A 14,181-nucleotide genomic window follows, 5' to 3' on the forward strand; every position below is an offset into this window, starting at 1 on the left:
GTGTTGTATGACGAAGTGCAAGCAAAAAAAACATGAGGTCGAAGAACTACATGATCTTGGAAGATCAAATCTTGATCAAGGCTTAGAGTGTGGTCTCTCTTGATGCTTGCACGGGTACATCTCAAACCTCTAAGATATATTGGCAAAGAATCGAAGATCAATACTTCTGCATGATGGCCAAGCATCCCAATAGGACACCACGGACATTTCGACCGTTCCAAGGGTGTTGGGACGTGATCAAGCTGATTTGCAGCCGTTGGGTAGCTTGCTTGGAACATGTACGCAATGCACCTCCAAGTGGAACTATGGAATCCAACTTTGTGAGTTCGTTTTCACGTCCCAAGTTGTGCACATCATATTGCATCATATGAAATGATTGCATCATTTGACTTTGTTTAAATTGTGTAGGACAAAATAGCCCGACTGTTGGAAATATGCCCTAGAGGCAATAATAAAATGGTTATTATTATATTTCTTTGTTCATGATAATTGTCTATTGTTCATGCTATAATTGTGTTATCCGGAAATCGTAATACATGTGGGAATACATAGACCACAACACGTCCCTAGTGAGCCTCTAGTTGACTAACTCGTTGATCAAAAGATAGTCATGGTTTCCTGACTATGGACATTGGATGTCATTGATAACGGGATCACATCATTAGGAGAATGATGTGATGGACAAGACCCAATCCTAAGCTTAGCTCAAAGATCGTGTAGTTCGTTTGCTGTAGCTTTTCTGAATGTCAAGTATCATTTCCTTAGACCATGAGATTGTGCAACTCCCGGATACCGTAGGAATGCCTTGGGTGTGCCAAACGTCACAACGTAACTGGGTGACTATAAAGGTACATTACAGGTATCTCCGAAAGTGTCTGTTGGGTTGGCACGAATCGAGACTGGGATTTGTCACTCCGTATGACGGAGAGGTATCTCTGGGCCCACTCGGTAATGCATCATCATAATGAGCTCAATGTGACCAAGGGGTTGGTCACGGGATCATGCATTACGGTACGAGTAAAGTGACTTGCCGGTAACGAGATTGAACAAGGTATTGGGATACCGACGATCGAGTCTCGGGCAAGTAACGTACCGATTGACAAAGGGAATTGAATACGAGATTGATTAAGTCCTCGACATCGTGGTTCATCTGATGAGATCGTCGAGGAGCGTGTGGGAGCCAACATGGGATCTAGATCCCGCTGTTGGTTATTGACCGGAGAGGCGTCTCGGTCATGTCTGCCTGTCTCCCGAACCCGTAGGGTCTACACACTTAAGGTTCGGTGATGCTAGGGTTGTAGAGATATTAGTATGCAGTAACCCGAAAGTTGTTCAGAGTCCCGGATGAGATCCCGGACGTCACGAGGAGTTTCGGAATGGTCCGGAGGTAAAGATTTATATATAGGAAGTCCAGTTTCGGCCAGCGGGAAGGTTTCGAGGGTTACCGGTATTGTACCGGGACCACCGGAAGGGTCCCGGTGGTCCACCGGATGGGGCCACCTATCCTGGAGGGCCCCATGGGCTGAAGTGGTGTGGGAACCATCCCCTGATGGGCTGGTGCGCCCCACCCAAGGGCCCAAGGAGCCTAGGGTTGGAAACCCTAGGGGGCCGTTGCCCCCCGAGGGGGCATGCGCCCCCCTGGTTGGAAACCCTAAGGGGGCCGTTGCCTCCAGGCCCCCCCTTTTAGATGGGATCACCAAGGGGGCATGCGCCCCCCTAGCCCCTATATATAGTGGAAGGGAGGGAGGGCAGCCGCACCTTGCTCTTGGTGCCTCCCTCTCCCTCCGTAACACCTCTCCTCCCCGCTTGTGCTTGGCGAAGCCCTGCCGGGATCCTGCTGCATCCACCACCACGCCGTCGTGCTGCTGGATCTTCATCAACCTCTCCTTCCCCCTTGCTGGATCAAGAAGGAGGAGATGTCTTCCCAACCGTACGTGTGTTGAACGCGGAGGTGCTGTCCGTTCTGCACTTGGTCATCGGTGATTTGGATCACGGCGAGTACGACTCCATCATCCCCGTTCACTTGAACGCTTCCGCTCGCGATCTACAAGGGTATGTAGATGCACTACTATTCCCCTCGTTGCTAGAATACTCCATAGATTGATCTTGGTGATGCATAGAATTTTTTTTAATTTCTGCTACGATCCCCAACACCGACAAAGATACGTAAGCATCTGAAGGCAAATTTTTTTAAGCTAGAGCATTGTTGGGATATGCTCAAAGAGTGCGAGAAGTGGAAGTTGATTGACAAGGAATACCCACCGAAGAGAGGTGCACTTACGAACATGGATGAAGATGAGGATGGTGATGGCCCAAGAAACTTGAACAAGCCCGATGGTGACAAGAAGACAAAGGAGAAGATCAAGAGGGAACACGAGGCATCGAGCTTGCGGGATAAAATAGATGCCATGGTGCAATCAAATGAGTTGATGTTAGCGAATACCTTGGAGGCAAAGAAAGAGTTGGCTGAGAAGAAGGCCCGAGAGAAGCAAGAGAAGTGGCAATTGCTCAAGGACGAGGGGTCGCGCAAGGCGGCCATTGAGGAGAGAAGAGCACGTGCCGTCGAGAACAAAGCCATGTCCAAGCTTCTTGTGGAACAAAATAGGATCATGACAATGGACCGCAATGACATGGACGACCTCACCAAAGAATGGCATGGTATGGCAAGGAGATACATCTTGAAGAGGCGCATGCTTGCTTCGGCCGATGCGTGTTACAGTGCAGGCGATGGTTTCTCATCAGGATTAGGAACCAACATCGCCGATGCATTCAGCGCGCCCGCCGGTGATTTCGGTGCCGGAGTTGGAACAAGTGCCGGCGGTGGATTCGGGGGCGGCAATGACCTCGATGGAGGTGGTGCGGAGTGAAGAGTGACGGACGTGGTCGTTTGCAAGTCCTTTTGCGTTTGTCCTACAAAACTATGATTTTATTTGTGCCCCTACTATGTTTTATTGTTTGAATTTGAACTCATTTATCGGAATTGCCGTGAAATTCGCTCAATTGAGGGTTTTTGGTTTGCGGGTCCAAGCGGCGGCGCTTGAACAGACTCTGTGTAGCCGACCCATAAAAGAGCATCTACTGTGAATATCTTTTTTTCCAGATCCGTTTACGAGGTTTGGCTCTACCTTTGCCCGCGTCGGCCCGCAAAGTCATTTTTTCGCGAACTGCAAACACGTTATGCGGGTCGACGTTATGCGGGTCTATGCTCTGTTTTTTTTGAATGTTGGTAGTTGATCTACCAAATTCATTGGTCAGAAGAAGGTGTTACAAGAGCCCCTCCAAAGGAGGAAAGCACAGCAAAAGGGCTAGTGCAAGAAGAAAAGAATCGAAAAAGATCCTGCCGGCACCACCACAAACCCAAGCTCCTCCAGCAACCATGCACACCATCGGAATCCATCGTTGAGGTCTCCAAGACGACGCCTCCAAGGAGGAAATGATGTTGAGGACATCATCATCACCCGATCTGACTGAGCCAGATCTTAGGCTTTCGCCCGGAGACCTCAGCCATGGGGTAGGAAGAGCAACGACCTCCACAACGATACCTCCAAGGAAGAAGACGACATCTAATGATGCCGTTACCGTTGGCATCGACAGAGTCAATGCAGGATTTTCATCCGGAGCCGAGTCTTCTACCAGCCATCTAGGATCCGAGACCAACCAAGCGCCACTGGGCAGAGCAAGACCAAGCACACACTACCAAACACGAAAATTGTCACCGCCGCACGCAGAATCCCAGCGAGCTCACGCCACCCTGACCAGTCCACACCGCCGCACGCAGGACCTGGGCGAACCAAGTCGATTATGGCCGTCCTCTGCCTCCATGCGCAGATCTGGGCGAGAGATTGCACTGCAGCGCAACAGGAAAACAAATGCCCGACCAAAACAGACCGACCCGCGCCGCCGCGCGCCGGAACAGGGCAAAACCAAGCCAAAAGCAACGGGGCCGCACCGCCGCGCGCAAGGACCAGACGTCCGTGTTGGATCTGGTTTGCTTGAGACTCGTCATGCACCAGGCTTGACGGCGCCCCTGCTCCAGGAGCCGGACGTGAGCACGCTCGAAGGGAGGAGCCCACCAACATCCGCCGGCACCACCTCCACCATCCAGACGCCGTCGGGCGACGAGCAACTGGCGGCAGGCCTGCTGGAAACCAGATCAGCTCCGGCAACTGCGGGTCCCTCACAGCCTTGACGCCTAGCCTCCACACTCCGCGAACCCACCGCGACCTCCTGGCGCCTCTTGCCGCGCGGATCTCGCGCCATCGCAGACCCAGGAGCCCCCAAGGCGGCCACCCAGCAGATCCGCGCTGGGGGCGCCGTCCGCGCCCATCTTGCCGCCACAGAGCCTCTAGCCGCGCGGATCTCGCGCCACGGCGCGCCGGCCAGGGCCTCCTAGCGAGCACGCGGGCTTCGCGCCGCCATGGCCCTGCCCCATGCCGCCGTTGCAGCAGCCTCTCGCCGCGTGCCTTGCTAGCTAGTTGAACGAAAAAGGGCCCCGCCGCCACCTTCCGTGGAGCCGGCGCGGACTTCGCCGGCCGCTCCTCCGGTGGCGGCGAGCCGTGGGGGAGGAAGAAGGGGGGTTGCGGGCGCTCGATCTAGGGTTTCCCTCGTGTCGCCACGAAGGGCGACGCAGGGGCTCAGTTGTAGTACTCCGGGTCTATGCTCTCGTAAAAGGAACCATACACTTTTCGCCCTGGTCTTCCTTCTCTTTTTGTTTTTTGGCGGGTGTTACGCCTGGTCTTCCTAACCACGCAAAAAAGCATTGAGAATCCTAGTAGTACGTCCAGGCCTGAAAAGGCATTTCACCAGCCATGTGCAGCTCTGTACAAAAACCAAACTAGCTCTGACATTTTTGAGAGGACAGCATCTCTCTCCGAGACAAAGAAGCAAAGCTTTCCTCCTCCACACAACGCACTCACAGGCTCACAGCCCAACACAATCACCATGGCCCCAACCAGCAGCACCAACCGCGGCCGCCGCCGCGTGGTCCTCTTACCGCTGCCATACCAAGGCCACATCAACCCCATGCTGCGCCTCGCCGTCGCGCTGCACTCCCGCGGCCTCGCGGTCACTATCCTCCACCCGGAGACCCGCGCGCCGGACCGCCGGAAGCTCCCTGCGGACTACCGCCTGGTCACCATCCCGGACAGCATACCGCCGGAGCTCGCCGCGTCCGAGGACATCGCGTCGTTCGTCTTCGCGCTGAACAAGAACTGTGCGGCGCCGTTCCGGGACTACCTGGCCGGCGCCCTTAGAGAGGAGGAGGACGGCCACGTCGCCTTCGTGGTCGCCGACGTCGACTGGTTCGCGCCGCTCTCCGTGGCCAGGGAGCTGGGCGTGGCCGCTCTGGCCCTCATGACCAGCAGCGCCGCCAGGTTCCTGGTGTACTTGGCGTACCCAAGCCTGTGCCACAAGGGCTATTTGCCCGTCCAAGGTACGCAGGGTATATACCAAATTGCCATTGTTGTCTTCTTTGTTTGGAGTTTGGAGGTCTAGTTTTCTTCAGTTTGTCGAACAAGAGAAAATTATAACCGAATGATATCCGCAGTCTATTTACAATTTTACATTACAGATGTCCATTCCCGAAAACAAAGACACAATTAACCGGCGTTGCTAGATCTGAATTACCTTTTTGTTTGTTTGTTTTGCGAGAGCTAGATCTGAATTACCATTAGCATGATCTTAGTAGTAACATGGTGCTCGATGGAAAACTTAGATCTAGCCAGTACAAGTACTTGCATTTTATCCGTCTAAAAAGCTGTACTTGAATTTTAAAGTGTGGAACCTGACATGCATGTCGCGGCAAAAGAAAAATACAACATGGCATGGATATATGAAGCGGATGGTCGAAGATAAGGTTTTGGATTCAGAAACTGTACCCACCCAATAGCCAACCAGTCATGTGCGGTTTGTCGGATCCAGCTCTCAAGAAACAGACGGGAGATGAATCCATCATCTAGTGCACGTGTTTGTTGTTCGATTGCATAGCTCGTGTAGTCGTGTGTGTATCCATGTCCGTGCGTGTGTGCCTAGTCCGTGATCTAGAGCAGCAATAAATATTGCGTACTCAAATTGATCTGTGATATACTCAATGATTGTCCCCATCTCTCCTGTCCACAGAGTCGAATTTCAACACTACAGTTGAGGAGCTTCCCCCCTTCCTTGTACGAGACTTGGATCGCGTGATGGACATGGCTCGACACCTCGCGTACGCCGATCTCCTCGCCCACATCGTCGCCGGCGTGAGGCAATCATCCGGCCTAATAATCAACACATCCGAAGACATGGAGGGCATGGAGATCGAGAGGATCCGCAGCGAGATCGCCCGCCCGGTGTTCGCCGTCGGCCCTCTGCACATGATGACGCCGTCTCTATCCGTCCATAGCAGCCTACTGACAGAAGATCGCAGCTGTTTGGACTGGTTGGACACACAACGGCCAAACTCTGTGCTCTACGTGAGCTTTGGGAGCCTGGTGGGCATCGACACAGACGAGTTCTTGGAGATGGCCTGGGGCCTGGCCGACAGCCAGCGCCCGTTCGTGTGGGTGGTCCGGCCGGGGCTGGTGCACGGCTGTGAGCTCAGCGCGCTCCCTGAAGAGCTGCAAGAGAAGATAGGTAGCAGAGGTAGAGTAGTCAGTTGGGCTCCGCAGCAGGAGGTGCTGAAGCATCCGTCTGTGGTCGCTTTTCTCACGCACTGCGGCTGGAACTCGGCGACGGAGAGCATATCCGAAGGCGTGCCGATGATATGCAGACCGTTGTCCAGCGATCAGATGGGCACTAGCAGGTATGTGTGTGATGTGTGGAAGGTGGGGGTTAGGGTGGAGGTGGAGAACCAGCTGAAGAGAGGGGGCGTCCAGGCGGCCATCACAAGACTGATGGAAGGAAAGGAAGGTGAAGAGGTCAGGGAAAGAATGAAAGATCTGAGGCATGCGATGAGCAAGTGTACTGATGAAGATGGGACATCTGATGTTGCTTTGCAACGTTTAGTGGATTTCAGTGTTTAAGCTAGCACTTAACTATTTAGACTATGGCTAGAAAACATGTCCGTGAATTGCAACAGAAGAAATGTCTCTAGCTCATGGACCAGTGCAATGCAACGGGACGGGAGTCAAGTGATGCTTTTTTCTTTTTGCGGGGACGGTAAACATGCTCAGTGCGGCTCTTCCTCAATCATCAATGCAAGATTTCTATAATTCTTGGGTGTGCTTCTATCAATAGCTAGTACTAAGGAATGAAATATTAGCAACTAAAACAAAATCATTTCTTTTTCATGGAAAAATAGGAAGAGAAATACTTCTACAACCTATTTAACAAAACAATGGGTGAGACAGATAGGACGTGTTTGGTTGCATGCATTAGGTCCAACCAGGCACTGTATGGACATTTTTTTGATGTTGGGCTGTTTGGTTACACGTATGTACTGTTGGGTCTGGATGGCACGGTTCTTAAAGCACCTCTGGGTCTGACTCGATGGGAACGGACGAATTGGCAGTTTCCAGCTAGCCAGGCCCGAACGATGTGAGGAATCACGGGTGGGTCGCTCGCTGGAAACGTCTTAGCAGTTAATCATCTTATCCCGTCATCTCCTTCTTCTATCGTTGCCCACACCGCCAATCTGGCACGCTCGCGCGCCGTATCTGGCAGTCGGGCCCACCTCAACGTCAGGGCCGCAGCGCTCGCCGCGTGCGAGCATGCTGAGGAGCCCGTCACCGCCATGCTCGAGCAGTCGAGCTACTCATGGGCCTCCTCGAGGACCGGCAGCGGGCCGCGGCCAGCTCAACGCCACCAAATCCTCCACCGTCACGGGCGATGGCTACTTCAATCTCCCGCCCTCGGTTGCTAATTCTTGAGCTTGCGTTGGTTTTTGCCTTAAAGAGAAAATGATGATGCAGAAAAGTAGAGATAAGTATTTCCCTCAGTTAAGAACCAAGGTATCAATCCAGTAGGAGGGACACATAAGTCTCCAATAATCACACCTACACAAACAAACAAATACTTGCACCCAACGCGATAAAGGGGTTGTCAATCACTTCACGGTTACTTGTAAGGATGAGATCTGATAGAGATGGATATAGAAGATAAGTAAAAGTGCAAAATAAGATAAAAGTAAATAAATTGCTACAAGGTATTTTTGGGTTTTTGATTTTGTACATCTGAAAATAATATGATAAAAATAAACCCGGGGGCATATTTTTCACAGAGGCTTCTGTCTCGAAAGAAAGCATATGGTGGGTAAACAGATTACTGTTAAGCAATTGATAGAAAAGCGAATAATTATGACGATATCTAAGGCAATGATCATGTATATATGCATCACGTCCGAGGCAAGTAGACCGACTCCTGCCTACATGTCGACCGGTATGCAGCATGCATCTAGTGTATTAACTTAACAAGAACGGAGTAACGCCTTAAGCAAGATGACATGATGTAGAGGGATAGATCCAATCAATATGAACAAACCCCATCTTTTTATCCTTAATGACAACAATACAAATATGTATCATGTCCATTTTTGTCACTGGGATTGAGCACCTCAAGATTGAACCCATTAAAAAGCACATCTCTCATTGCAAGAAAAATCAATCTAGTTGGCCAAACCAAATCAATAGATAGGAGAGAAATACAAAGTTATATAAATCATGCATAAAAGAGTTCAAAAAGGACTCAAATAATATTCATAGATAATCTGATCATAAACCCACAATTCATCGGATCTCCACAAACAGACTTCAAAATAAGATTACATGGAATAGATCTCCAAGAATATCGAGGAGAACATTGTATTGAAGACAAAGAGAGAGAGAATAAGCCATCTACCTACTAGCTATGGACCCGTAGGTCTATGGTAGAGTATTCACACATCATCGAAAGGGTAGCAAGGTTTATGTAGAAGCCTTCCATGATCGAATCCCCTTCCGACAGAGTACTGGTAAAGGCCCCAAGATGGGATCTCACGAGGACAGAAGCCTGCAGCGGCGAATAAGTATTTTTGGTGTGCACTCTGATCTACGGGGAATACTTGGTATTTATAGAAGAAAGATTAGGGTTAGGGGAGCCACAGGGGCGCACAAGCTTGGAGCCCCACCTAGGGGTGCGTCCCCTGAGCTTGTCGCCGCCTTGTGGCCATTCTAGCCTCCTCCCGGAGCTTCTAGGGTGTCTTGTGGTTCAAGAAAAAAAATCAAAAAGTTTTGTTCCATTTGGACTCCGTTTGATATTGATTTTTAAGTCAAAAACAAGGAAAAAAACAACACTTGGCACTAGGTTAATAGGTTAGTCCCAAAAATGATATAAAATAGCATAATAATGCATATAAAACATCCATGATTGATAATATAATTGCATGGAAAAATCAAATATTATAGGTACATTGGAGATGTATCTTCAGTCGACTCCTCCTGCAGCACCTACGCTCTGAGTCTAATCCCCTCGTCGGCCGTCACGGCCGAATTGTTCGCTGACTCCGTGCGGGACATTAAATGGATGCGCACTAGCGACAGCAGCACGTCGTCGTCTCTCGGCGGTGGGGGCACCAGGAGCTCGGTGGTAGAGGCTAGCTGCTCCACCGGTCGCGGCCGCTCTGCCGGTCATTGTGGTCGACACGCAGGAGGTTGTGCAGTAGGATAACGTGTCGGCCGCGGAGGTGCGGTGAAGTAGATACCCTTGTTGGCCGCGTCCTAGGGCGGGACTATGCGCAAGATCACCGCCTACTTCGGTGAGGCCCTAGCCCGCCGCGTCTTCCGCTTCTGCCCACAGCCGGACAGCTCCCTCCTCGACGCTGCCTTCGTCGACCTCCTCCACGCACACTTCTATGAGTCGTGTCCCTACCTCAAGTTTGCCCACTTTACCGCTCATCAGGCTATCCTGGAGGCGTTCGCGACTATCGTCGCGTCCACGTCGTCGACTTCGTCATCAAGTAGGGGATGCAGTGACCCCATATGCAGGCAAACAAACAACTTGACAACATCATTTTTTGCTTCGTTTCTCGAAACCATGCCTAGCTCAGCCTTGCTCGTTTTTGTGCTCTCAGCGAGGCCCTACCTGAGAATGTAACCAGACATGCCCATAGCTCTACGCTTTGCAAACTGAACCATGTATGACGATAAAAGGTCCCCCCCCCGCTTTATATTATAAAGCAACCACACGACACAACAAGCATGTTGGGGCGCACCACAACCAAGCCCAAAGGAAAACACGAAGAAAGAGAAACAAATGCCGACGCCGGCAGCTTGACGAAATGAAGAAGATTGATAACAGTTGCGCCCGACGGAGATTTCCCACCACGCACCAAGCACACCAGAGCATTGCGTACCGAGAAACACCTTTAGGAAGGAAAGCGACGACGACGCCGCTGCTGCCCGGACAAGCCATAGGGTTTCCCCCTGTATGCGAAGGGCAATGAGGAGAGGATTATACCCGAAGCACTTCAGGAAGGAACGCCGGCGCCCGCAGGCGCCACCACATCGATGTCGGATGAGCTGACAGGTATTTCTACCGACCCCAACCCTCGCCACCCTGGACGATCCGAGTGCTCCACCAAACCAACCGCCCACCAATGTGCGTCACCACGGTCCTGGAATCCACCTTGTCGCCAACCTGAGGCCATCAGCACGAGGCCAAGAGGAGGAATAAGGGAACAACGGACCCGGGGACACCAGCAAACAGCTGGACGGGAGGGGTCTGCCACCACCGCCGAAGCGGAAGCTGACCGGACACGACATCCGGGACAAACCAGGCCACCACTAGCTCGGCCGGTCCCAAGCCACCACTGGCCTAGATGGGGCCACAAAGTCCCCACGCTACGCTGGAGCATGGTAGCTGGCCAAGCCGCCGCCGCCCTGCGACCGCTGTCACCCTACCTCCACCTTCACGGAACCTCGCCGCCGTGCAGAGAGCTGATACGTTCATTTTGCATCATGCTTTTATATCGATATTTATTGCAATATGGGTTGTTATTACACATTATGTCACAATATTTATGTCTTTTCTCTCTTATTTTACAAGGTTTACATGAAGAGGGGGAATGCCGGTAGCTAGAATTCTGGGCTGGAAAAGGAGCAAATATTAGAGACCTATTCTGCACAACTCCAAAAGTCTTGAAACTCCACGAAAGTCAGTTTTGGAATATATTAAAAATGTTGGACGAAGAAAGCACCAGAGGGGGGCCACCCACTATCCACGAGGGTGGAGGGCACGCCTTACCCCCCTAGGCGCGCCCCCTACCTCGTGGGCCACCTGGAAGCCCCCCGATGCCCATCTTCTGGTATAAGGTGTCTTTTGCACTGGAAAAAAACAGAAGGAAGCTTTTGGGACGAAGCGCCGCCGTCTCGAGGTGGAACCTTGGCGGAACCAATCTAGGGCTCCGGCGGAGCTGTTCTGGCGGGGAAACATCCCTCCGGGAGAGGGAAATCCTCACCATCGATCCTCTCATCGGGAGGGGGTTAATCTCCATCAACATCTTCACCAGCACCATCTCCTCTCAAACCCTAGTTCATCTCTTGTATCCGATCTTTGTCTCAAAACCTCAGATTGGTACCTGTGGGTTGTTAGTAGTGTTGACTACTCTTTGTAGTTGATGCTAGTTGGTTTATTCGGTGGAAGATTATGTGTTCAGATCCATTATGCATATTAATATTCCTCAGATTATGAACATGAATATGATTTGTGAGTAGTTACGTTTGTTCCTGAGGACATGGGAGAAGTCTTGTTATAAGTAGTTGATACGTCTCCAACGTATCTATAATTTTTGATTGTTCCATGCTATTATATTATCTATTTTGGATGTTTAATGGGATTTAATATACCTTTTTATATTATTTTTGGGACTAACCTATTAACCGAAACCCCAGTGCAAATTGCTATTTTTTTTGCCTATTTCAGTGTTTCGCAGAAAAGGAGTATCAAATGGAATCCAAACGAATTAAACCTTCGCGGGGATCTTTTTTGGAACAAACGTGATCTAGGAACTTGGAGTGGACGTCAAGGAAGCAGCGAGGCGGCCATGAGGTAGAGGGCGCGCCCAGGGGGGCCAGGCGCGCCCCCACCCTCGTGGGCCCCTCACAGCTCCACCGACCAATTTCTTTCGCCTATATATACTCCTATACCCTGAAACCTTCGGGGAGAGCCACGAAACACCTTTTCCACCGCCGCAACCTTCTGTACCCATGAGATCCCATCTTGGGGCCTTTTTCGGCGATCTGCCGGAGGGGGATTCGATCACGAAGGGCTTCTACATCAACACCATAGCCTCTCCGATGATGTGTGAGTATTTTACCACAGACCTTCGGGTCCATAGTTATTAGCTAGATGACTTCTTCTCTCTCTTTGGATCTCAATACAAAGTTCTCCTAAATCTTCTTGGAGATCTATTCGATGTAACTATTTTTGCGGTGTGTTTGCTGAGATCCGATGAATTATGGGTTTATGAACTTGATTGTCTATGAATATTATTTGATTCTTCTCTGAATTCTTATATGCATGATTTGATATCTTTGCAAGTCTCTTCGAGTTATCAGTTTGGTTTGGCCTACTAGATTGATCTTTCTTGCAATGGTAGAAGTGCTTAGCATTGGGTTCAATCTTGCGGGGCTCGATCCCAATGACAGAAAGGAAACCGACACGTATTGTATTGTTGCCATCGAGGATAAAAAGATGGGGTTTATATCATATTGCTTGAGTTTATCCCTCTACATCATGTCATCTTGCCTAATGCGTTACTCTGTTCTTATGAACTTAATACTTTAGATGCATGCTGGATAGTTGTCGATGTGTGGAGTAATAGTAGTAGATGCAGAATCGTTTCAGTCTACTTGACACAGACGTGATGCCTATATTCATGATCATTGCCTTAGATATCATCATAACTATGCGCTTTTCTATCAATTGCTCGGCAGTAATTTGTTCACCCACCGTAATACATGCTATCTTGACATAAGCCACTAGTGAAACCTATGGCCCCCGGGTCTACTTTACATCATATAAGTTTCCAATCTACAATTCTAGTTTACTATCTATTTTGCAATCTATATCACAAAAATACCAAAAATATTTATCTTACTATCTCTATCAGATCTCACTCTCGTAAGTGACCGTGAAGGGATTGACAACCCCTTTATCGTGTTGGGTGCGAGGTTCTTGTTTGTTTGTGCAGGTACTAGGGGATTTGTGTGTAGTCTCCTACTGGATTGATACCTTGGTTCTAAAAACTGAGGGAAATACTTATGCTACTTTGCTGCATCACCCTTTCCTCTTCAAGGGAAAACTAACGCATGCTCAAGAGGTATCAGTAGTCATGTGAATTTGGTATTCGTTCGATATTTTGATGGGATGTATGTTGTCTTTTCTCTAGTGGTGTTATGTGAACGTCGACTAAATGACACTTCGCCATTGTTTGGGCCTAGGGAAAGACATTGGGAAGTAATAAGTAGATGATCGGTTGCTAGAGTGACAGAAGTTTAAACCCTAGTTTATGCGTTACTTCGTAAGGGGTTGATTTGGATCCATATGTTTCATGCTATGGTTAGGCTTACCTTAATTCTTCTTTCGTAGTTGCAGATGCTTGCAAGGAGGGTTAATCATAAGCGGGATGCTTGTCCAAGGAAGGGCAGTACCCAAGCACCGGTCCACCCACATATCAAATTATCAAAGTAACGAATGCGAATCATATGAGCATGATGAAAACTAGCTTGACGATAATTTCCATGTGTCCCCGGGAGCGCTTTCCTTTATATAAGAGTTTGTGCAGGCTTGTCCTTTGCTACAAAAAGTATTGGGCCACCTTGCTGCATCTTGTTTACTTTTGTTACTTGTTACCTGTAACGAATTACCTTATCACAAAAATATCTGTTACCGATAACTTTAGTGCTTGCAGAGAATACCTTACTGAAAACTGTTTGTCATTTCCTTCTGCTCGTTGTTGGGTTCGACACTCTTACTTATCGAAAGGACTATGATAGATCCCCTATACTTGTGGGTCATCAAGACTCTTTTCTGGCGCCGTTGCCGGGGAGTGAAGCGCCTCTGGTAGGTGGAATTTGGTAAGGAAAATTTTATATAGTGTGCTGAAATTTACTGTCACTTGTTACTATGGAAAATAATCCTTTGAGGGGCTTATTCGGGGTATCTTCACCCCAACCAGTAGAGCAAAGAGTTGCTCCTCAACCTACTGAACCTACTGAAAATGTTTAC

At 49.7% G+C, this 14,181-nt stretch overlaps 1 protein-coding gene across 2 annotated transcripts; it reads left to right on the forward strand.

Moving 5' to 3' along the window:
- Nucleotides 1-4,822: 4,822 nt before the first annotated feature.
- Nucleotides 4,823-7,190, forward strand: LOC125519034 (DIMBOA UDP-glucosyltransferase BX8-like). Of its 2 annotated transcripts, none has more exons than XM_048683915.1 (2): nt 4,823-5,440; nt 6,118-7,190. In XM_048683915.1, exons 1-2 carry the CDS (start codon nt 4,942-4,944, stop codon nt 6,999-7,001), a joined length of 1,383 nt encoding a protein of 460 aa, XP_048539872.1. In that variant the 5' UTR covers nt 4,823-4,941; the 3' UTR covers nt 7,002-7,190. The 2 variants fall into 2 exon arrangements, with proteins under 2 accessions (XP_048539872.1, XP_048539873.1); XM_048683916.1 differs by having other exon boundaries at nt 4,827-5,431.
- Nucleotides 7,191-14,181: the final 6,991 nt, after the last annotated feature.

The sequence above is a fragment of the Triticum urartu genome, chromosome 7, assembly GCF_003073215.2.
Source record: "Triticum urartu cultivar G1812 chromosome 7, Tu2.1, whole genome shotgun sequence".
NCBI lineage: Eukaryota > Viridiplantae > Streptophyta > Magnoliopsida > Poales > Poaceae > Triticum > Triticum urartu.

Bases quoted from the DNA above. Each gene is read 5' to 3' on its own strand.
- LOC125519034 (XM_048683915.1), top strand. From the start codon at position 4,942: ATGGCCCCAACCAGCAGCACCAACCGCGGCCGCCGCCGCGTGGTCCTC. The intron at 5,441-6,117 runs GTATATACCAAA...TCCTGTCCACAG, and splicing joins GCCCGTCCAAGGTACGCAGG to AGTCGAATTTCAACACTACA.